The sequence below is a fragment of the Bos javanicus genome, chromosome 6 (genome assembly GCF_032452875.1).
Source record: "Bos javanicus breed banteng chromosome 6, ARS-OSU_banteng_1.0, whole genome shotgun sequence".
NCBI lineage: Eukaryota > Metazoa > Chordata > Mammalia > Artiodactyla > Bovidae > Bos > Bos javanicus.
In genome coordinates this window covers 16,268,598-16,293,688 of record NC_083873.1, presented here as the reverse complement: position 1 = coordinate 16,293,688, position 25,091 = coordinate 16,268,598, and the positions used below count along the sequence as shown (strand labels likewise).

The 25,091-nt window shown below is 41.1% G+C and overlaps 1 protein-coding gene and 1 pseudogene across 2 annotated transcripts in view; one reads left to right on the top strand and one right to left on the bottom strand.

The window, feature by feature from the left end:
* Positions 1 to 12,091: 12,091 nt before the first annotated feature.
* On the bottom strand, positions 12,092 to 14,413 carry LOC133249269 (elongin-C-like; annotated as a pseudogene).
* Positions 14,414 to 17,899: 3,486 nt separating this feature from the next.
* Positions 17,900 to 25,091, top strand: part of SEC24B (SEC24 homolog B, COPII coat complex component) — an 81,178-nt gene continuing 73,986 nt past the window's right edge. Inside the window, exon 1 of one of the 2 annotated variants that reach the window (XM_061419415.1) lies at positions 17,900 to 18,772. In XM_061419415.1, coding sequence (XP_061275399.1) covers positions 18,031 to 18,772 — 742 coding nt within the window. In that variant the 5' untranslated portion in view covers positions 17,900 to 18,030. The remainder of the gene's footprint in view (positions 18,773 to 25,091) is intronic. The other variant, XM_061419416.1, reaches the window with a different exon arrangement.

Genomic DNA, 25,091 nt, shown 5'->3' with positions numbered 1-25,091 from the left:
GCGGGCGGGTCATGGTGGTGAGGTCTGACAGAATGTTGTCCACTGGAGAAGGGAATGGCAAACCACTTCAGTATTCTTGCCTTGAGAACCCCATGAACAGTATGAAAAGGCAAAATGATAGGATACTGAAAGAAGAACGCCCCAGGTCAGTAGGTGTCCAATATGCTACTGGAGATCAGTGGAGAAATAACTCCAGAAAGAATGAAGGGATGAAGCCAAAGCAAAAACAATACCCAGTTGTGGATGTGACTTGTGATAGAAGCAATGTCCGATGCTGTAAAGAGCAATATTGAATAGGAACCTGGAATGTCAGGTCCATGAATCAAGGCAAATTGGAAGTGGTCAAACAGGAGATGGCAAGAGTGAATGTTGACATTCTAGGAATCAGCGAACTAAAATGGACTGGAATGGGTGAATTTAACTCAGATGACCATTATATCTACTACTGTGGGCAGGAATCCCTTAGAAGAAATGGAGTAGCCATCATGGTCAACAAAAGAGTCTGAAATGCAATACTTGGATGCAATCTCAAAAACGACAGAATGATCTCTGTTCATTTCCAAGGCAAACCATTCAATATTTTTACTATTATCATTTTTTAAATTTTTTATGTTTAAGTTCTTTATGACTACTTTAATTTTCATTTTTATAATTATTACCTTCCAAAAAAAGACCCTATTTTTAAAGCAAATTTCACGTATATTTTTTATAATTTTTGTGATTGATTTTGTTTTGTATTTATAATATTGTATTTTTCAGAGTCTAACCTCTACTCTAGATTTTTAATCTTTGCTTTTTAGTATTTGTTATCAATTTTGTGCTTTTAAGAATCTGATCTTCAGTACCCATGTTTGCTTAGGGGTGTGATTACTAGGTTGATTGCTCTCTCCCCTTTTGACTCTCCCTTTTCTCCCCCAGGTCACCGCTATCTCCTCCCTCCCCCTCTCTTCTCTAAACTCTGTGAATCTATCTGGGTGTTCTGGGCTGTGCAGAACACTTAGGGAACTGATCACTGGCTAGATTGGTCTCTCCCCTTTTGACTCCCCCTCTTCTCCTCTTGGTCACCTCTATCCCCTTCCTCCCTCTTCTCTTCTCTATGTAACTCCGTGAACCTCTTTGGGTGTTCCAGACTGTGGAGAATCTTTTCACCATTAACTTAGATGTTTTATCATCTGTGCTGTATGGATGGAGAAGTCTTGAGGCTACTGTAAGAATTAGACTGAAAGCCAGAGGCAGGAGGCTTAAATCCAAAACTTGAAAGCACCAGAAAACTCCTGACTCCAGGGAACATTGATCAAGGGCTCATCCAAAAGCCTCCATACCTACACTGAAACCAAGCTCCCCCCAGAGCCAACAAGTTCCAGAGCAAGACACACCATGCTAATTCTCCAGCAACACAGGAACATAGCCCTGAGCATTAAAATACAGCCTGCTCAAAGTCACACCAAACCCACAGGCACCTCAAAACACACTACTGGACATTTCCTCACTCCAGAGAGAAGAGATCCAGCTCCACCTACCAGTTCACTGATGCAAACTTCCTTAACCAGGAACCCTAGACAAGCCACTCGTCCAACCCCACCCAAAGGGAGCAGGCTCCACAATAAAGAGGAACCACAGTCTTCTAGCATACAGAAAGGCCACCCCAAACACAGCAACCTAAACAAAATGAAAAGGCAGAGAAATATTCAGCAGGTAAAGGAACATGATAAATGCCCACCAAACCAAACAAAAGAGGAGGAGATAGGGAGTTTACCTGAAAAAGAATTCAGAATAATGATAGTAAAGACAATCCAACATCTTGAAAACAAAATGGAGTTACAGAGAAAGAGCCTAGAGACGAGGATTGAGAAGATGCAAGAAATGTTTAAAAAAGACCTAGAAGAAATAAAAAATAGTCAATCAATAATGAATAATGCAATAACTGAGATCAAAAGCACTCTGGAGGGAACCAACAGTAGAATAACTGAGGCAGAAGATAGGATAAGTGAGGTGGAAGATAGAATGGTGGAAATAAATGAAGCAGAGAGGGAAAAAGAAAAAAGAATTTTAAAAAATGAGGACAACCTCAGAGACCTCTGGAACAATGTTAAACACCCCAACACTCAAATCGTAGGAGAAGAAGAATCATCCCAGAAAAAGAAGACAAAAAGAAAGGCCATGAGAAAATACTTGAGGAGATAATAGTTGAAAACTTCCCTAAAATGGGGAAGGAAATAGCCACCCAAGTCCAAGAAACCCAGAGAGTCCCAAACAGGATAAACCTCTGAGGTAGAACACCCCAACACAAAACACCCCACGACACATATTAATAAAACACAAAGCACAAATGTTAAAAGCATCAAAGGAAAAGCAACAAATAACACACAAGGGGATTCCCATAAGGATAACAGTTGATCTTTAAATAGAAACTCTTCAGACCAGAAGAGAGTGGCAAGACATACTTAAAGTGATGAAAGAGAAAAACCTACAACGCAGATTACTATATCCAGCAAGGATCTCATTCGTATATGAAGGAGAAATCAAATGCTTTACAGACAAACAAAAGCTGACAGAATTCAGCACCACCAAACCAGTTCTTCAACAAATGCTAAAGGGTCTTCTCTAGACAGGAAACACAGAAAAGGTTTATAAACTTGAACCCAAAGCAACAAAGTACATGGCAACAGGATCACACTTATCAATAATTACCTTAAATGTAAATGGGTTGAATGCCCCAACCAAAAGACAAAGACTGGTTGAATGGATGGAAAAACAAGACCCCTATATATGCTGTCTACAAGAGACCCACCTCAAAACAAGGGACACATACAGACTGAAGGTGAAGGGCTGAAAAAAGAAATTTCATGCAAATGGAGACCAAAAGAAAGCAGGAGTAGCAATACTCATATTGGATAAAATAGACTTTGAAATAAAGGCTGTGAAAAGAGACAAAGAAAGACACTACATAATGATCAAAGGATCAATCCAAGAAGAAGATATAACAATTATAAATATATATGCACCAACATAGGAGCACTGCAATACATAAGGCAAATGCTAAGTATGAAAGGGGAAATTAACAATAACACAATAATGTGGGAGACTTTAATACCCCACCCACACCTATGGATAGATCAACTAAACAGAAAATTAGCAAGAAACATAAACTTTAAATGATGCAATGGACCAGTTAGACCTAATTGGTATCTGTAAGACACTTCACCCAAAAACAATGAATTTCACCTTTTTCTCAAGTGCACACGGAACATTCTCCAGGATAGATCACATCCTGGGCCATAAATCTAGCCTTGGTAAATTCAAAAAAATTAAAATCATTTCAAGCATCTTTTCTGACCACAATGTGGTAAGATTAGATGTCACCTACAGGAAAAAAAAACTATTAAAAATACAAACATATGGAGGCTAAACAACACACTTCTGAATAACCAACAAATCACAGAAGAAATCAACATATGCATAGAAATGAATGAAAAGGAAAACACAACAACCCAAAGCCTACGGGATTCAGTAAAAGCAGTGCTAAGGGGAAGGTTCACAGTAATACAAGCTTACCTCAAGAAACAAGAGAAAAGTCAAGTAAATAACATAACTTTACACCTAAAGCAACTAGAAAAAGAAGAAATCAAGAACCCCAGAGTTAGTAGAAATAAAGACATAAAAATTACAGCAGAAATAAATGAAAAAGAAACAAAGAAGACTATAGCAAAAATCAACAAAACTAAAAGCTGGTTCTTTGAGAAGATAAATAAAATAGACAAACCATTAGCCAGACTCATCAAGAAAGACAGGGAGAAGAATCAAATCAACAAAATTAGAAATGAAAATGGAGAAATCACAATAGACAACACAGAAATACAAAGGATCATAAGAGACTACTCTCAGCAACTATATGCCAATAAAATGGACAACTTGGAAGAAATGGACATATTCTTAGAAAAGTATGCTGCTGCTGCTGCTAAGTCGCTTCAGTCATGTCCGACTCTGTGCAACCCCATAGACAGCAGTCCACCAGGCTCCCCCCTCCCTCTCCAGGCAAGAACACTGGAGTGGGTTGCCATTTCTTTCTCCAATGCATGAAAGTGAAAAGTGAAAGTGAAGTCGCTCTGTCGTGTCCAACTCTTAGCGACCCCATGGACTGCAGCCTTCCAGGCTCCTCCGTCCATGGGATTTTCCAGGCAAGAGTACTGGAGTGGGGTGCCATTGCCTTCTCCGTAGAAAAGTATAACCTTCCAAAACTGAACCAGAAAGAAATAGAAAATCTTAACAGACCCATCACAAGCACAGAAATCGAAACTGTAATAAAAAATCTTCCAACAAACAAAGCCCAGGACCAGATGGCTTCACAGGTGAATTCTACCAAAAATTTAGAGAAGATCTAAATGGCAACTCACTCCAGCATTCTTGCCTGGAAAACCCCATGGACGGAGGAGCCTGTAGGCTACAGTCCGTGGGGTCACAAAGAGTCAGACACGACTGAATGACTTCACTTTCACTTCCTTTCAACACCTATGCTACTCAAACTCTTCCAGAAAATTGCAGAGGAAGGTAAACTTCCAAACTCATTCTATGAGGCCACCATCACCCTAAAACGAAAACCAGACAAAGATGCCACAAAAAAAGAAAACTGCAGGCCAATATCACTGATGAACATAGATGCAAAAATCCTCAACAAAATTCTGGCAAACAGAATCCAACAACATATTAAAAAGATCATACATCATGACCAAGTGGGCTTTATCCCAGGGATGCAAGGATTCTTCAATATTCACAAATCAATCAATGTGATACACCACATTAACAAATTTAAAGATAAAAACCATATGATTATCTCAATAGATGCAGAGAAAGCCTTTGACAAAATTCAGCATCCATTTATAATAAAAACCCTCCAGAAAGCAGGCATAGAAGGAACATACCTCAACATAATAAAAGCCATATATGATAAACCCACAGCAAACGTTAAACATTATCCTCAACGGTGAAAAATTGAAAGCATTTCCCCTAAAGTCAGGAACAAGACAAGGGTGCCCACTCTCACCACTGCTATTCAACATAGTTTTGGAAGTTTTAGCCACAGCGTTCAAAGAAGAAAAAAGGGATAAAAGGAATCCAGATTGGAAAAGAAGAAGTAAAACTCTCACTGTTTGCAGATGACATGATCCTCTACATAGAAAACCCTAAAGACTCCACCAGAAAATTACTAGAACTAATCAATGAATATAGTAAAGTTGCAGGACATAAAATTAACACACACAGAAATCCCTTGCATTCCTATACACTAACAATGAGAAAACAGAAAGAGAAATTAAGGAAACAATTTCATTCACCATTGCAGAGAAAAGAATAAAATACTTAGGAATAAATCTACCTAAAGGGACAAAATACTTATATATATAAAACTATAAAACACTGATAAAAAATCAAAGATGACACAAGTAGATGGAGAAATATACCATGTTCATGGGTCGGAAGAATCAATATGGTGAAAATGTGTATACTACCCAAAGCAATCTATAGATTCAATGCAATCCCTATCAAGCTACCAATGGTATTTTTCAGAGAACTAGAACAAATAATTTCACAATTTGTATGGAAATACAAAAAACCTCGAATAGCCAAAGCAATCTTAAGAAAGAAGAATGGAACTGGAGGAATCAACCTGCCTGACTTCAGGCTGTATACTACAAAGCTACAGTCACCAAGACAGAACTGTCCGCTGCCGCTGCTGCTGCTGCTGCTGCTGCTAAGTCATTTCAGTCGTGTCCAACTCTGTGTGACCCCATAGACGGTAGCCCACCAGGCTCCCCTGTCCCTGGGATTCTCCAGGCAAGAACACTGGAATGGGTTGCCATTTCCTTCTCCAATTCATGAAAGTGAGAAGTGAAAGTGAAGTCGCTCAGTCATGTCAGACTCCTAGCGACCCCATGGACTGCAGCCCACCAGGCTCCTCCATCCATAGGATTTTCCAGGCAAGAGTACTGGAGTGGGGTGCCATTGCCTTCTCCAACAGAACTGGCACTAAGACAGAAATATAGATCAATGGAACAAAACAGAAAGCCCAGAGATAAATCCATGCACTTATGGACACCTTATTTTTGACAAAGGAGGCAAGAATATACAATGGAGAAAAGACAATCTCTTTAACAAGTGGTGCTGGGAAAAAATGGTCAACCACTTGTAAAAGAATGAAGCTAGAACACTTTCTAACACCATACACAACAATAAACTCAAAATGGATTAAAGATTGAAATGTAAGACCAGAAACTATAAAACTCCTAGAGGAGAACATAGGCAAAACACTCTCTGACATAAATCACAGCAAGATCCTCTATGACCCACCTCCCAGAGTAATGGAAATAAAAGCAAAAATAAACAAATGGGATATAATTAAACTTAAAAGCTTTTGCACAACAAAGGAAACTACAAGCAAGGTGAAAAGACAGCCTTCAGAATGGGAGAAAATAATAGCAAATGAAGCAACTGACAGAATTAATCTCAAAAATATACAAGCAGCTCATGCAGCTCAATTCCAGAAAAATAAACGACCCAATCAAAAAATGGGCCAAAGAACTAAACAGACATTTCTCCAAGAAGACATACAGATAGCTAACAAACACATGAAAAGATGCTCAACATCACTCATTATCAGAGAAATGCAAATCAAAACCACAATGAGGTACCATCTCACCCTGGTCAGAATGGCTGCTATCAAAAAGTCTATAAACAATAAATGCTGGAGAGGGTGCAGAGAAAAGGGAACCCTCTTACACTGTTGGCAGGAAAGCAAACTAGTACAGCCATTATGGAGAACAGTGTTGAGATTCCTCAAACAACTGGAAATAGAACTGCCATACGACCTAGCAATCCCACTGCTGGGCATACACTCCGAGGAAACCAGAATTGAAAGAGACACCTGACCCCAACATTCAACAGCACTGTTTACAAAAGGCAGGACATGGAAGCAACCTAGATGTCCATTGGCAGACGAATGGATAAGAAAGTTGGGGTAGATATACACAATGGAATATTATTCAGCTATTAAAAAGAAAGCATTTGAATCAGTTCTAATGAGGTGGATAAAACTGGAGCCTATTATACAAAGTGAAGTAAATCAGAAAGAAAAACGCCAATACAGTATATTAAAGCATATATATATGGAATTTAGAAAGATGGTAACGATGACCCTATATGTGAGACAGCAAAAGAGACACACATGTATAGAACAGTCTTTTGGACTCTGGGAGAGGGCGAGAGTGGGATGATTTGAGAGACAGCATTGAAACATGTATATTACCATATGTGAAATGGATCACCAGTCCAGGTTCCATGCATGAGACAGGGCACTCAGGGCTGGTGCACTGGGATGACCCAGTGGGATGGGATGGGGATGGAAGAGGGAGGGGGCGTTCAGGATGGGGGACACATGTACACTCGTGGCGGATTCATGTCAGTGTATGGCAAAACCAATACAATATTGTAAAGTAATTAGCCTCCAATTAGAACAAATTAATTAATTTACAAAAAATAAAAATAAAACACAGAGAAGAAATGTTAACTCAGCCCAGAGTGTGTCTCAAAGCACATATTTTCCAAACTTTAGTTGAAGGGGGAGAAACTAATAGACATCAGGACTGCAAATTTTCCCACTAGTGGTTATGGAGAAAGTATATGGATTAGATTACATGCTTCAGCTATGCAACTTAAAGCTCCACTACAGTTTCATGGAAAACAAAGAACTTTTTTTTTTCTTGTCTTGGAAAGTAGGCAGGAAAGGCCCGCTTTACTCATATATCAAACCCCACCCCCAGATCCAGGAAATAAGAACAATGGGGACTGGAAATTCTTTTTGGATTGTTTGTTCAGTCTACAACTGGGTACCATGTGATCCGGTGTCTGTGAGGCATCTTATTCAAAGATAATGGGACTAATTTTGTAAATAATAAAGATCTTTAGTATTAAAAGTGTCCTTAAAAGAAACTTATTTACAAAATTAGTCCCATTATCTTTGAATGAGATGCCTCACAGACACTGGATCACATAGTACCCAGTGTAGACTGAACAAACTTAATCCAAAAAAGGATTTAGAAGTTTCTTTAGAGGTGTATGGTGGCTTCCCTCCTAGCTCAGTCAGTAAAGAAACCGCCTGCAATGCGGGAGACCTGGGTTCGATGCCTGGGTCAGGAAAATCCCCTGGAGAAGGAAATGGCAACCCACTCCAGTATTCCTGCCTGGGAAACCCCATGGTCAGAGGAGCCTGGCAGGCTACAGTCCTTGGGGCGTTGAGGAAGGGCAGTCGCAAGAGTCGACACAACTTAGCGACTAAACCATCACCATAGAGATGTATTAATAACGAGGCCTTTCACTGGAAAAGCAAATAGGAAACCCTCCTACAACATAATCTCTTCTCTCTCTGAAGCTTCTTACAAGCTCCTTACTCATGACAGCTAAAACCTCCTCCTGCTCTTTTTTTTTAATGTTTGTTTTTTATTCTTTTATTTGACTGTACAGGTCTTAGCTGTGGCATGTGGGATCTAACTCCCTGACTAGGGATGGAACCCAGGCCCTCTACACTGGGACTGCGGAATCTCAGCCACTGGACCACCACGGAAGTCCGTCCTCCTGCTCTTTCAATCCCCGAGTCCCTCGGAGTTTTGCTTCTACTTTGTTCACTACCTTTTCCGACGTTTTCCCTACGTGGTGTAAAAGTGAGAAGCCATGGGGTGAGGTGTACCTGGGCTCCAGTCACACCAAGGAGACGACTGGAGGCCTTTCGCTATTCTCTTAAAGCATGTGGCATCCCTTAGAATATGCAATCTTTTTTTCCTGAATGTTTGTCTACATTCCCTACTTTGTTATAGTTAAAAGGAGAAAATCTCCTGGGAGAAGTTCTTGTTTAAAATGACCCTTACTTATACCAAGTTTCCTGTAACTTGAACCCTATAACATCATATGTTTGCTAGAGTGTAATAAGGACTATTTGAGTCTATTACATAGCAACTGTCTTTAGGAATCTCCTTGATTTCTACTTTTCATTAGCGAAGAAGAAGGCTGTTATAAGAAAAAAAAAAAACTTTTTGAAAGAGATGGTGAACCAAGGAAGTAAAGAAACTCTCCTTCAATATAGTTTAGAGAAAAGGAAGGACCCCCACAGGAAGGACATTGTTTAGTCTGTTAGAGTTGCCATAACAAATACCACAGACTGGTTGACTTAAAACAATAAGAATTTATTTTCTCATAGTCCTGGGGGCTAGCAGTCAGTGTTTCAGCAGGGTTCACTGGCTTGCAGATGGTGCCTGAGGGCTAACTGTCCATGGTCAGTGTTTCAGCAGGGTTCATTGGCTTGCAGATGGTGCCTTCTCTCTGTGTCCTAACAGGGTCCTTCCTCTTCTCATAAGGACACCAGCCATAATGGATTAGGACCCGTCTATGGACAATCCCATGGACAGAGGAGCCTGGTGGGCTGCAGTCCATGGGGTCGCTGAGGGTTGGACACGACTGAGCGACTTCCCTTTCACTTTTCACTTACATGCATTGGAGAAGGCAATGGCAACCCACTCCAGTGTTCTTGCCTGGAGAATCCCAGGGTTGGGGGAGTCTGGTGGGCTTCCGTCTATGGGGTTGCACAGAGTTGGACATGACTGAAGCGACTTAGCAGCAGCAGCATATGACCTCACTTTGCCTTAATTACCTCTTTAAAGGTCCTATCTCCAAATACAGTCACATTCTGAGTTATTAGGGGTTGGAACTTCAACATTTGAATTATGAAAACTGAAAGTCACTCAGTCATGTCCGACTCTTTGCAACCCCAGGGACTATATAGTCCATAGAATTCTCCAGGCCAGGATACTGGAGTGGGTAGCCTTTCCTTTCTCCAGGGGATCTTCCCAACCCAAGGACTCAAGCCAGGTCTCCCAGAGTGGAGGTGGATTCTTTACCAGTTGAGCTATCAGGGAAGCCCTTTTTGAATTATGAGGGAACACAATTCAGCTTATAACAGGTTTAAATTTTACTGAAATTAGACTTGGATATGACTTTGAAGACTTCAAGGATATTAATAAAAGTTTTATAATTATTGAAAATATGAAACTAAACGAAATCCAAATGACAAAGAGAATGACAGACTGTGGAATCTGGAATTGGGTGCAAGTTGCTGAACTTTTGTCCCAATGTGGGGATACCTTCAACCCTGCAAATTCTGGGACATTTTTAATAAGGCAAGATTTTTAGACATCTTGCCATCATAGTTATTTTTTAAAGTATGTCCTCTCTAAATGAATTGAGATGAAATTTTTGAAATTTCATACCAATTTGAATTTTTTTCCATCTGGCATTTTCTGAATAGTGAATTGTCTCACACAACTGATTCTTTTTCAGCTAACTGAAGTTTATCCTTTAAAGTGGTTTAAAATTTTTAAACTAATTTTCTGTAATAAAGACACTCCTTATATTTTAACTTCAGATCAGATCAGTCACTCAGTTGTGTCCGATTCTTTGCAACCCCTTGAATCGCAGCACGCCAGGCCTCCCTGTCCATCACCAACTCCCGGAGTTCACTCAGACTCACGTCCATCGAGTCAGTGATGCCATCCAGCCATCTCATCCTCTGTCGTCCCCTTCTCCTCCTGCCCCCAATCCCTCCCAGCATCAGTTTCATTAAAAAAAAAAAAAACAATCAGCTTTCTGGAGCAACAGTATATCAATTTTGCCTGCTTCCAGCAGATGGCACTAAAGATTGTACAAAGTAATTTTCTTCTGGGGTAGAGCTTTCCAGCTCCTTCATGTCAGAGCAGAGCTGGAAAATAAGAGTATTTTCACTTAATAAGTAAACAAGCGTTTTGCAGCCAAAGGAGACTAGCAGTTGGATCACCTAAAGGCCCCTCTGATTCTGATTTGTTGCTTCTACATTCACATGTTGAAGCCGTAGCCACCACCACCCCTCATGTGACTATATTGGAAATAGGGCCTTTGAAGAGGTGATTAAGGTCGGAAGTTTGGAACCCTGATCTGATAGAACTGGTGCCCTTATAAGAAGAGACACAAGAGAGAGAGAGCTCTCCCCACACCATGAGAAAACACAGTGAGAAGGTGGAGCCCTGCAAGCTAGGAAGAGAGCTCTCACTAGAACCCTGATCTCAGACTTCCAGCTGCCAGAGCTGTGAGACAAGAAATTTCTGTTGTTTAAGCCAGTCAGGCTATGGTATTTTGTTATGGCTGCTGCTGCTGCTGCTGCTAAGTCGCTTCAGTCGTGTCCGACTCTGTGTGACCCCATAGACGGCAGCCCACCAGGCTCCCCCGTCCCTGGGATTCTCCAGGCAAGAACACTGGAGTGGGTTGCCATCTCCTTCTCTAATGCATGAAAGTGAAAAGTGAAAGTGAAGTCGCTCAGTCATGTCCGACTCTTAGCGACCCCATGGACTGCAGCCTACCAGGCTCCTCCGTCCATGGGACTTTCCAGGCAAGAGTACTGGAGTGGGGTGCCATGGCAGCCTGTGCTGATACAGTATTTTTCTAGGACAAACAATACCCAGCCAGAGGAAAAGTAATTGGCAAAATAGAAACATCGTTGAATGGGTGGCAAGATGATCAATGTCAACATCAAGCATAGTAACCCATTAGGAGGCGGTTCACTATCTTTTTTTTTTTTTTTAACATTGCAAAGGAAGCTTTAGAGTCAATGAAAACACTGTACTTTGGATTGACCAAAATGCACAATGCATGCAAAACAAAAGTCATGTAGTTTACTTGTTGACCATGTGGTTACTGTTCAAAAAGTCCCTGCTTCTAAAGCTATACTTAGTAATCTTCTAAAATTTTAAATAAAGTTCTTAAATTGTAGCAATAAACAAAAAGATAAGATACACTTAAACAACACTGATATTTATCAAAAGATGCTTAAGAAATTTCAACTCTCAAGTCTGACAGTTATAAAAATCAATATTTTGGCTACATTATAAATATGTTTATAATGCAATTATTTGCAATGATATGCAACTGTATAACTCTAATAATGCTAACAACTGCTATAAGATCAGAATGGGTTTTTGAAAAATACTAAAAACATAAAAATATATAACTCCATTAATTACCTATAGAACATGTTCAATTTATGCCTAAATTTCAGCATTTACTGTATCACCACAGCTCTAATTTAAAAAAATCACATCTAAGGGTAAGGCAAAACCACCTAAGCATGGCATATTTGTTCATGTCTTAATTTGTTGATGTATCAAACAAATTTCAACTCTGCTAGGCAAAGAACAGAAGATAATCTGCTTTGCAATGAATTCAAAGTTCAATTGCACACAGGCAACATTCTATAGATTAAAAAAAATTACTAACTGAACTATAGGTATTAAATACTGAAAAAAGTTAACAGTTTATTATAATTTATTTTATTTAACAATCTAGGAAGTTCCTAGCTATCAGTAGTTCCAGGGCAATTTCAGGTGTAATTGGGAATTCAAGAATCTCCATGGAATGAAACTTGTAGGTGAAATACATGCATACTTTTTGGTAGCACATGTGAAGAGATTTCTCTAAAATTGACTACATTAGTTTCGTTCTCAGCAAATTGACCTGGACCACTCAACATGGCTTTAATTGTTCCTGATGTTAGATCATGTTCTTTTTTTTTACAATAAATTCATGACCATCAGAAGATACTAATTTGACATACATGGCATCAGGGCCCACACAACCACCATAGGTTTTCTCTTTGCCATCCATTAGATTCTTATGAAATTCTACTTTGCATCCGGAAGAACGTTAGTAGTTGCTTGCCATTCCCACAGTCCGCAGTCACCACACCTGGTCCCCAGATCTACGCCACGGCTCCCCACCTACCCCCAACTGCCTGCCACCAAGGGTTCTGGGGAAGTTGGAGGAATCATTTCTGCTGGGTCACCGGTGGGTCAGTATCTTTAAAAAGTACTACTTGTGTAGAAAGCCACGGATGTGCCAGACCTATTTAAATCTATACTTCAACATGTTATTGTTGTTCAGTTGCTCAGTTGTCTCTGACTCTTTGTGACCCCATGGACTACAGCATGCCAGGCTTCCCTGTTCTTCACCATCTCCCAGAGCTTGCTCAAACTCATGTCCATCGAGTCGGTGATGCCATCCAACCATCTCATCCTCTGTCATCCCCTTCTCCTCTTGCCTTCAGTCTTTCCCAGCATCAGGGTCTTTTCCAGTGAGTCAGCTCTTTGCATCAGGTGGCCAAAGTATTAGAGCTTCAGCTTCAGCATCAGTCTTTTCAGTGAATATTCAGGATTGATTTCCTTTAGGATTGACTGGTTTGATCTCCTTGCTGTCCAAGGGACTCTCAAGTGTCTTCTCCAACACTGCAATTCAAAAGCATCAATTCTTCAGCACTCAGCCTTCTTTATGGTCCAACTCTCACATTCATACATGACTACTGGTAAAACCATAGCTTTGACTATATGGATCTTTGTCGGCAAAATAATGCTTATGTTTTTTAATATGCTGTCTAGGTTTGTCATAGCTTTTCTTCCAAGGAGCAAGCATCTTTTAATTTCATGGCTGCAGTCACCATCTGCAGTGATTTTGGAGCCCTAGAAAATAAAGTGTGTCATGGTTTCCACTGTTTCCCCATCTATTTGACATGAAGTGATGTGGCTAGCTGCTATGATCTTCATTTTTGAATGTTGAGTTTGAAGCTAGCTTTTTCACTGTCTTCTTTCATCCACATGAGTGGGTGGGAATACACAGTAGCTGCTAAAGGGCTCCCTTCGGAGGGCATTCCTTTCCTCAGTGCACTTTGAAATGTAAATGAAAAGATGCCTTTGGAACCTTGCTGCACAAAGAGTGGTTGTGGACCACAAGCATCAGTATCTCCTGGGAGCTGGCCAGAAACTCAGAACCTCAGCGCTTCCCAAGTCTACCAAATCAGAAGTTGCATTTTAACAAGATCTTCAAATGATTCATAGGCACATTGTAGTTTGAGATGCACCACTTTACATCTTATATCAACAGAAAAGAGATGAGTAAGCTTGGTTCTAAAGCTTCAAAGAAACTCATTTTTCTGTTTGGTGGAAATACATTTGTGACCTTCAAGAGTTCACCCTGGATTTGTGAGTATTGAGACTTTTGAAGAAAGGAGCTTTGGGAACCTAACCTGTTCATATGTGAAAGTTCTAAGATTCTAAAAATGGGTTGTGTATCCTTGTTTTCTGGAACAGCGGGTAGAGCATAGATTTCTTAGTAGTTGAGAGGCAAAGCTATGAATATCTGTATATAAAAGAGTGATATTCTAAAGAGTTTTCAAGTTATATAGTAGATGCTCAGTAAATGAGTGTCCGCTCTATTCAATTCCCTTCAGAATACCAGCTTAGAAAGTCTCAGATGGTAGAGACCTGTGGGCTATGTTTATCATATTCTCAGTGGAATATATAAGTGGGCTATGTTTATCATATTCTCAGTGGAATATATAAGGTTGTTCAATTGAGCTAATTGCCTCAGGCTGCTATGCGTTTTCACTTCTACCTTCTCGATTTTCTTGCCTCTCCTGTATCTATTCTACCAACTACTGGTGTTGCTGCTGCCATTGTGCCTATATCCACAGCGTTTCCTTCCTCGGCCTCATGATTCATTCTTTCTAACCTGTTGTGGGCTGGGTGAGTGGATAGCCACAGAAATTACCGTATAGCTAAAATAACAGCCACATATTCTAAGTGAGAACTTGAGAGGATTTTCTGTAAGTGCACTTTTGCACATAGGCTATGTGGTAATTATTTGCCTAAAAGTCCCACTTTTTTTTTTTTTAATCTTTTAGAATCTTAGTTGTCTTAGACACTTCAGACTTAAATGCTAGTTAAATGACATCAACATAGGTGATCAAATGATATGAACAACAGTGAAATTATTTGTTCCTTTCATAATATGAGTCTTGGAACTCAACTTAGGATGCCCTAATAAAAAGAAGAAATGAAGATACACAGGGAACATGAAAAAAAATAAAAGTAAGTTTTAAGAAAAAGAAAAATCAAAGAAATCCATATATAAGAAAGTCAGTAGTGATATATGTAAAAGATATATATGTATACATATACATATGGGGACAGGTTACATCCTATTGATCTTTGTATCCCCAATACCTGGCCTATTAAAAATGCAATAAATCTGTAAACAGATCAGAATAAGGAGAAGAAAAAAGAAAACTGTGTCTTCATATTGGTAGAGGGACTCCTAATAGGGAATGCTACTAAAAGAGGAAGGGTGTTCTACAAAGGTCAAATGTGATTTAAAAACCAGAGGCGGTAAAAAAAAGTGTGGAAGATGGAAGCCAGAGACAACAGAGAAGGAACTGGATCAGCATTTTTTTATATATATAAAAATAGATGTTCAGTTGTTCAAGGCTCCCACAACTTCTGTTACAGAGCATGAGTCCCAAATTGGGGATGACAAATAGTGGCACGTGTCAGAATTTGACATTCAGCAAAAATGTCCCTCCTGCACCTGTGGCAGAGCTCACTTTCAAAACAGCATTTTTTCCTTTTGGACACGGACCTGGTCTCAGTATTGCCCATCAAAACAAGCAGGATTGACACTCCCATACTGGGGACTCTGGCACTGTAGTCACACACCTACAAAATACCACTTTCAATGATTGGTAAAAAATTGGAGAAAAGTGCTGAAGAAAAGAACTATTATCCCCCAATGTAAAAAAAGAATGGACCAATTCAGCTTCATTTTGCTATTCAAAGCAGTGGTTCTCAAATTTTCCTGTACATCAGAATTACCAGGAGAGCTTGCTCTTGGCTCCCATCTCCAGAGTTCAGTAGGTCTGGGGTGGGACCTGAGAATTTGCATTTCAAACACTTTAAGATTCACTATTCAAAAGAATACTGGAACAAATTCTAAATATGTAAAACTGAAAATCTTTTGACAAGCAAAATAGTACGTTGTAATTAGCATAGCTTTATGAAGAAAAATGTAAATTAACCAACTATAGCTTGTAGTGAATAGAGCAAAGATTTTGATGCTAAATAGACTCTGGTTTAAGCTCTGGTTCTGCTATTTACAGATTCATGATTTTTACCAAGATTACTTAAACTTTATATAAGCCTTAGTTTCCTCTGGTAAAATGGGGATAGGAAAAATATCCCATAGAGTTACTGTGAGGACTAAACGGGGGAAATATATCTAAAGAGACTAGCACAGTGCCTGGTACCTAGTAAGCATTCATTCCATCCTTCATCCTTTTTCTCTTCTTGGCTGACAGCAGTCGTGGGTCTTGAAGCAGTAGAATGAAATAATATATTTTCATAAAGACTGTAGAATCTGTCATGCAAAAAGACTCATAAAAATGCTAGAAAATATTACGATGAATTAGTGGACAAGTGTAAGCAGCTTAGGTGATAAAGATCGCAGGGAGGTCCAGTGGTTAAGACTCTGTGCTCCCAAAGCAGGGGGCATGGGTTTGATTCCTAGTCGGGGAACTGAGTGAGATTCCCCATGGCTGGCCAAAAGAAGAAAAAAAAGATTGTGGGGGAGAAGTGTTAAAACAGCATTCTAATCCTCCTCTTAGAAGAGTCTCCCCTAAAGAGACAAAGTTCAACTTCATCCCCTACACCTGTGATTAAAATGGGCTTCTTACACCCCAGAGGATACATTCCAGGGGCAGAAAGCCAACTGCCTAATTATTCCCTTAAGTGGCTTTTTTTTTTTTTTCTGAGCCACTTTTCAAAGGACTCCTAGGAAGTGTTGAAAACTGTTATTGTACAATCTTCTTGATGAAGCAAGGTGTGACCTTTTGCTCACACAGAGGCTTAGGTTTTTGTGGAAAAGCTGCCAATGCTGTGGAAAAGCACTTGCTCATTTTGTGTAGATGAAATATAATGTATTGTTGAAAATCCTAAAACTCAGAAGTACAAACTATTACAAACAACTGTTAATTGTATATTTGATGATATACATTATTTTTAATGATTTTAGGTATAACAGTATTGTGATTATGTTATGCATTTAAAGATACATGTTTAATGCTTACCTATAAAATAGTACATCTGAGATTTGTTTCAAAATAATCTCAGGAGAGTAGAGGTTGGTGCCAGTATAGATGAAACAAGATTATCCCGAATTGACAAATGTTGACTAGTTGATGGGTATATGATAGCCCATTATACTATTTTCTCTTACATTGTATTTCATTATCTACCTAAAATGTTAAAAATTCAAGTAGTTTTTATCAATATGATACTGTTTTCTAGGACAGGATTGTCTTATATGTGTAATTTTCTCTAAAGATTCTGAAAATTTACATTTAACAAAATCATAGGTCTTAAACCTAAGAATCTGACAATGTATCTTCCACATGCAGGAACGAGTATATTTTAGCATTTGGTACTGTTTGGGTCCTTTATTAGTGTAAATGTATAAAATGGAAAGGAAAAATTTGCCAGAATTGTGGAAATGAGAATAAATTTCAAAAATAAAAACTACAAATCCAACTACTGAAACCCTATTTGTAATTCATCTGGTGCATTAAAGCACCAAGTATCATTAATTCATGGCAACAATGAAAAGGGGAACTTTGCATTATTCCAGGCCTACAACTCACTTTATGGTCGGCATAATCATTCAGTAATTAGAAATATCATCTTGCTGGATTCCATTCCGAATTCGATGTTTTTGAACACTTTCATTTCTAACACAGAGTAACTGTGGCCAGAATAAGATGGCAAAACGACTTGGGTGATGTAGTCCAGGGCTTGCTTGCCAGTTAGCACGCTGGGACATGCCAGAGATTCAGAGATTTCCCTCACGAAGATACACGAAGCTGAGTTCTTGCTTTGGGTGCTACAGCTTCTCTTCTGAATACCAACAGGATGAGCCAACTCTTGGCAAAAATCTTGAGGAGGTTAAGTTTGTCTTTCAGTTTCTCTTACTCCATCTTCCCCTTTGCTCTTCCCGGTATGTAAGTCCGTGAGAAAAGTTCTCCGTTCTGACTGAGATTCTGTGTTTATCATAGACAAATGTTTCTTTTTCCTTTGCCTTGGATTATAAATGCCGAAGGACTGGGAGCTTGAATGCCTATTTCCTTTAGAATTTAATATTAAGGGGGAGAAACACCTCAAGATTAGAAAAACAAAGACAAACCCCGGGTTCCTCTTCGTAGGAAGGGTGAGTGGGGTCAGTCCGGCCAGACGTAGCCCTGGGCTCCGGATGTCACCCCGCACGCAGCGCTCGAACTCCCTCCCCACCGCCGTCCGGCGCGGGAGCCGCCCCCGCGCGCCTTCGATCCAGGTCCACCACTCTCGCCCGGGGAGGCCGCCTCCCCGAGCCCCGCCTCCGGCCTGGGTGCGCCAGGATCCGCCTGCAGGGGGCGCTGCGGCGAGCGCAGCCCGTGCCTGCGGGGAGCGACCCGGGGTGGGAGTCCCGCGGTTCCGGGCTTGGGACGGCGGCAGGGCAGGGGCCGGGCGGGGTCCCGGTGCCCGCGGCGGCCCAGCTGGGCTGTGGGGTGGAGCGCGAGCATTCCAGCCGCGGTCCCGGGTGACTCCCTCGGTGACGCCGGCCGCGTTCTTTCCTCTTCCTCTCGCCTCTCCGGCCCCGCCTTCCCTTTTCCTCCGCCCACCCCACCGAAGCCGAGCCACCGCCGCCGCCGCCGCCAGCAGCGCCGTCATGTCGGCCCCCGCCGGGTCCCCTCATCCGGCCGCCAGCGCTCGCATACCGCCCAAGCTTGGCGGAGCCGCCGCCTCAGGAGCCGCCGCGCCGGCAGGCCCGGGCCCGGGGCCGCACCAGCAGAACGGTGAGGAGGGCGGCCCGGGCGGAGCGCGGGGCCTAGTGCCGGCGGGGCAGCCTGCGCGGCGCGATCGGGCGGGGAGGTAGGGCGGGCGGTGGGAGTTGGGGGCTGCCGGGCTGGGGGCGGGGGGCGCACGGCGAGAGCCTGACTGGGGACGGGGCGAGGGGGGACGGACGCCCCGGCGCGGGGCCGACCCGGGGCATCGGGGACTCGGGCTGCTTCTGGAGTGTGGCCCCGGGCCCTAAACCTCCGGGGCGAGTTGGGGCGTAGAAAAGGGGCAGCCCAGAGACCACGTGAATCCCGGTTATCCCGCCCCGGGCGCGGGCGAGATGCCCCGAGCGACCCCTGTCGCGGAGAGACCCGGGGCCGCAGAGTGCGTGGTCCGGGGAAGGCTGCTTGTAGCCATGGAGCTGGGGAGGGTTGTGCCCTTCCTGTCTCGGGGAAAATTGCTCTGATTTTTGAGGCCCGGCGAGCACGCTGCCTGGAAGGAAACTTAAGTTAGAGCTCAAGTTTGTAGACAAAGGGTGTAAATAGGCAACACAAGTGTAACTGTAACCCTGACCCAGTTCGGCCTCGAGATCTGTCATTGCTGCTGCGGCTGCTACTCGAGCGTCTGGAGCTGGCTGGTCGTGTTTGAAAAGGAGCCGGTGTCAAATGGATTTAAACGAATACTTTTAGATCTGGGTGTTCCCCCCCGCCCCCCAGCTTCACTTTCAGAAACACAAAACGTGCCAGAGTTGGCCCCGTTTGAGGGAAGGCCTTCATACCGGCAGCAGGCAATGCAACGTGAAGGCCGCTTTCACACTAAGGTCGTGGGCTTTGGGGATGTAACAGTCTCCGCTGAAAAATGATGCTTGCAGGATATCCATTCCCTCAGTTGGTGGATGGGGCCCGGGGAGAGGGGCCCTCTCTGTATAAACGATAATGTTTCAGATGAGAACTCTCGAAACTAATTGACTGAATACTTTAGAAGAATATGTCTGGTTCTCTGTTTGTATAAGAGAACAAAGTCTGGTGGTGCTCTTCAAATGATTGTTGGACTGACCTATTTTACCCAGTCTGCTAGTGAAAACTTACTGGACTTTATAAATCAGTTCAGCGAACATTTAATTTTTACAGCTGATGCTGTTCATGCTCGCAGTTTATCGTTTATCCTGAGAACCAGAAGTTGAATTTTTTTTTTGTAAGTCAGACGTGATGGCTTAGTCTTCATAATCCTTTGGATCAGCCATAATTGTCAGTGTTACATGCACTACTTTCTCTGGTCATTGTTTACTGTATGGGTTTTGAATGTGAACAGTGTAGTACGTTTTGTTCTTCTGCCCTGAACCAACATGAAGATATTATTTGTGAGCAGTTTTCGTTCTTGTAAACTTAAACATAAATTCTTGTTTTTGTTTAGTTTTTGAAATAGCTTTGTGTGTGGAAGAACTGAAAGAAGAGATCCCCAGTCTTTTAGAATATTGTAAATCCATGTTTAATAGTGACCCGAGGATTGTGTCTTTTCCTGAGTATGCATTATTGTCGTAGTGTACAATTTTTAAGGTGGCAGATATTTGCCTTAGTCTTAAAATTTTGTGAATACTCAAAAGAGTGGCAGGATATCAGTTGTAATTAAGATGTTAAATATGTAAAAGATCAGTTAATATATTTAGAAGCCAGATGTAGATATCTGATGCTTGATTTCTGCTGTTGATAATCATTGCTTTCCTTTGATATAATTCACTTCAGCATTTGTTGCATGCTTGCAGTTGGGGACTTGAGATTAGCCTAAAAGATAAAACCCCTGCCTTTCTCCTAAATTGACATGTATTTTGGTGACATTCAAGTTGGTTATGACCTTGAGGGATTTGACAGATACAGGTAGGAGGGGAGGGAGGGCTGTTGCAGGAGCATGAACCAAAGTTGAAAAATTTAGGAACCAAGAGGCAAAAAGAGTGCTAGGTGAGAGGGGAAACCCAAGCAATTAAAGCTGAAGAGGATACTTAAAAGGGGCCAGATTACAGAAAGGTCTTGAGTGTTAAGGAATTTGGAAATGAAGATAAAGGACTAGAGTTAATTTTTGTTTGTTTTTGTGAAAATAAGTGGCTTAAGTAGATAAATAACAAGATCAAATCTGTTTTTGTTTTGCTTGTTCATCTCAGAGAAAAGTAACTTTTGTTTTTGGAATCCAAAGATAATGGTTAAGCAATCGTTTGGGTTTGTGATTGATTCTTCAGTCCTGTATAAACTAGTTTGCCTTTTTATATCTCTGTGGAATTCCAGACATGGTGAAAAAGAAATAGATCAGAAGTATGAGTTTGAAACATCACAGAAGACAGAGTTGTAAAACTGGATTGGTACCTAGCAATCACTTACTTTAGTGTTTATCAAACATTTTTAAAAACAGATTTCTTTTCCAAGAGGAGTTTGTAGAGCCCTGCTACAGACATCCGAAAAAAGCAGAGCTGTTGTGGTTAAAATTGAGGTGGAGGTCCAGGTGTTTGGAGTTTTTGGAGTTTTTGGAGTACAGTCTGTAAGACACCTAGTTCAATTCTCTAATTAAACAGATGAAATCAAGATCCAGAAAGGTTTGGGTGGGTGTTATTCACCAGTGCCTATATAAACTTCTTGAGGGTAGCTGCCTGTCTCCTTTCTCTGCTATATTATTCAGTATTTTCGAGGCCTAGAACAAGTTATAGTTTCATGTGTTAAATGAAGTCTAATACAGTCTTTCTAGTTTTAAGTCCAGATCTCTTTCTATTAACAGACTCTAAGAAGTCTCTTACTAGACACTTTGACTTTCGAAAGGGTTAGGAGGCAGAAGCCCAGACTTCATTAATATTTTTCCTTGTTTTCTGTGTTTAACTGTTAACATACTTTTCCCCATTTATTCCTCCCTCCACCCCACATACACTTATTTGAAGATACAGTTTGACTTCTTTGAGTTTGTGACATATTTCTTTTTGAACTTCCTTCCTTGGAGTTACATTTCTGTACTTCAGTTTTTCACTGAGCAGCATATGGGCAGTTTAGAATCATTGTATTTTCATAGAAAGTATTAGGTGAATATTTTTGAGAGTCCTTCCAAAACAGAGTCCTCAAACAAAGAAAGACTGAGTGAATAATATCCTGGTAATTGCAGCATAACTCCGTTGTTGTTGTTTAGTTGCTAAGTCATGTCTAATTCTTTTTTGGGTCTATGGACTGTAGCCTGCCAAGCTCCTCCATCCATGGGATTCTGAAGGCAAGAATACTGGAGTGGGTTGCCATTTCCTTCTCCAGGGACTCTTCCCAACCCAGGGATCGCACCCACATCTCCTGCATTGGCAGGCGGATTCTTTACCTTGAGCCACCAGGGAACCTGGCATAACTCCATAATTTCTCCCCGTTGACTTAAATTGAAAGAGGTATTTTATAAGTGGTTTTTTTGTTTGTTTGTTTGTTTTGGTGGGGGTCACTCAGATTTATCAATAAAACTGCTTTCTGATTCTTTTAGGAAGCAAATGGTGCTCGTTTTCAAATGAAAATGTGTTTTCTTCCTACCTTGTGCCTTTCCCAAGAATGATACTATCGGCAGTTTTGTCGTTTCATTGTCCATAATGCAAGAAAGATGAGATAGTAATGGGAATTATCAGACTTCATTACTTTATTATTAGACTTCTTTACATAAACTGGAGAAGGTGATGGCACCCTACTCCAGTACTCTTGCCTAGAGAATCCCATGGACAGAGGAGCCTGGTGGGCTACAGTCCGTGGGGTTGCGCAGTCAGACCTGATGGAGCGACTTTACTTTCACTTTTCACTTTCATGCATTGGAGAAGGAAATGGCAACCCACTCCGGTGTTCTTGCCTGGAGAATCCCAGGGACAGAGGAGCCTGGTGGGCTGCCGTCTATGGGGTCGCACAGAGTCGGACACGACTGAAGCGACTTAGCAGCAGCAGCATTACATAAACATACCTTTCACTCAGGAATACTGTTTGGTGGATTATAGGAAACTCTTCAACTTTGAGAGCACATGCAAAATTTAAAATGATACAAGTGTACATACAGATACTAGTGTATCTGAAGTGAGTTCTTTTTGATCAGAGCAGTGTCTTTGTCTCAAGTTTTTAGTCTTCCTTTATAGCCAACCAGAAGCATCTGGTCCTCTCATGAAGACAGTGCCATGCTATAATAGAACTTTCTGCATACATAATTTCCTCCTAAACTGATTAATAGATGTTTCAAGGATCTTCTAAAATACATACACAAGTGTCTGGTATCTGGATTGTTTTTACTTTTTTGTTGTTGTGTTGCTTTAGTTACTTTCATTGTATTTTCATTCCCACCCCACACCTCCCCCTCAATTTCTGAGATAATATGTGTAATAATTTTTGTGGATCATGTTCATTGCCATTGATCCCCGTATTTCAGCTAACTTCCATCTTTTTGATTCGTCTGTAAACCCTGAAGTGTTAGATGCTAAAGACGTTGAAATAGAAGGGATTTTGAGCCAATCTTCAATGGACTTTCCTAGAAATGAGAGCATCTTCAGAGTTAACACTGTGTGTTAGAGCAGATCTTGTTATATTCAGCCCTGGGGAAGCCACTATTATTTCCAGTAGGTTAAGCATACTCAGACTTGCCAGAAAATGTAGGCTAGTGAAAAAGGTGTAGGCTCTGTTACAGCCCAGGGTTTTGTGGAGAAAATTACTTAACATCTCTGAGCTTCAGGGAATAATAATACCTTCCTCTTAGGGTTGTTGAGAAGATTACATTAAATGAGGTGCTGTTTTTTAAAGTACCTGGTGTTTAGTAAAATGAGATGCTTTGCAATTGAGGGGTTCCTTCATTTCATTTCCTTCAAAACACCAGGATATAAATTCTTCAGGCAGCAGAGACCATGTGAGTTTTCCTCATCGTATTTCCAGCAGCAGCATGCGATAGGCACTCAATGGAGTACGTGAACTTGGCTACTAACTTTCTTACACTGTCCAGCCCTCCCTGCAAAGAATCTGCTTTTGGAAGTTTTCCACCGATAGGCCACTACTTCAGCTAGCTGCTTTATGGGAAGAGGGGTTTTAAGTTTTATATGACTGCGTGCTGAAAGCTGCCAGGAAAAGGAATTGAGGAAAAGGGAGATGAAATAGGGAGGCAAGAGGGAGTAGTAAAATGCCTTGCCTAGACCATAGCCAAGTCCTAACTCACTGTTTTTCCCAGTGTTTCTGAGAAATAGGTATTGTGAAATGGGTTTGGAACCTTCACTGACTCTCATCTTCACTGCTTCTGAACTGTGTGAAATGGTATGAATTAATAACCTTTCACGTCCTTGTTTGTTTGTAAAGTGAGGGTAGTGATACTTACAGGATTTTATGAGAATTATATAAGATCATGGATAGAAAAGCAGGGAACCTTGCAGGTAGCAGGTTTTCAGCCAGGATTGGTTTTCTTTTGGCGCCTTCACTGTTAGCAGTCATTGTGATGGCATCCAAGAGGACACCTGCCGGAGTGGCAGGAGTAGTCTGCACTAGGTGCGGTGAGAGCTCATCTGAATGGCTCCAGACGCTGTCTGCCAGCCGCGACTGCTGTTAGCCTTCCATTGGGAAGAATAATCCAGGGTAATCAGATGTGATCCAGACTCCCCATTTTTTAAATCACTAGGGTTTTAATTGCAGACTTTTTAGAGGTGTATGTGTCTGTATACATTTTATGCTCATTAAAAATGTATTTTAGCAATATTATTGATACTTTATATTCAAAATATTTAGTAATTAGTACTTAACATACTGACCACCCAGCCTTGACACTGGAGCAGAATTGTGTCAGACTGTGATGTGCCCGGCATTACTCCGTTAGTTGCTGGATTGTCAGTGGGTCTGGGGCGAGGGACCAGCATGGTGGGATGTAACAGGGAAGCAGGGGCAGGACTGTGACGTTCACCAGCTGGCTCAGCAGTGTTTTAAGAAAGATGATTGTTAAAGTACATACAGGCTGAGTATTGAATTATTTCTTGGTAGTTCAGTGAGGAATGAAATACATTTTTAGTAATTAATTATTTTTCCAAATTAGTATGAATTGTATTTCAGTAGGACAGAGGAGCTTGTAGTTTGCTGACCTTGATGTTCTTTTGAAGATAATGAAAACTTTTTAATCTGCCTTTTTAAAAAAGTTGAAATTCTGAAATTCCTGGCAGTCCCATGGTTAGTACTGTGCACTTCCTCTGCAGGGGACGCAGGTTCCATCCCTGGTTGGGAAACTAAGATCCTGCATGTTGTGTGGCATGACCAAAAAATAAGAATAAAATTTTTAAAAATGTTAAAATTTTTTTTAAATTTCAGGAATTTGATTCAGGAATTCAATTTT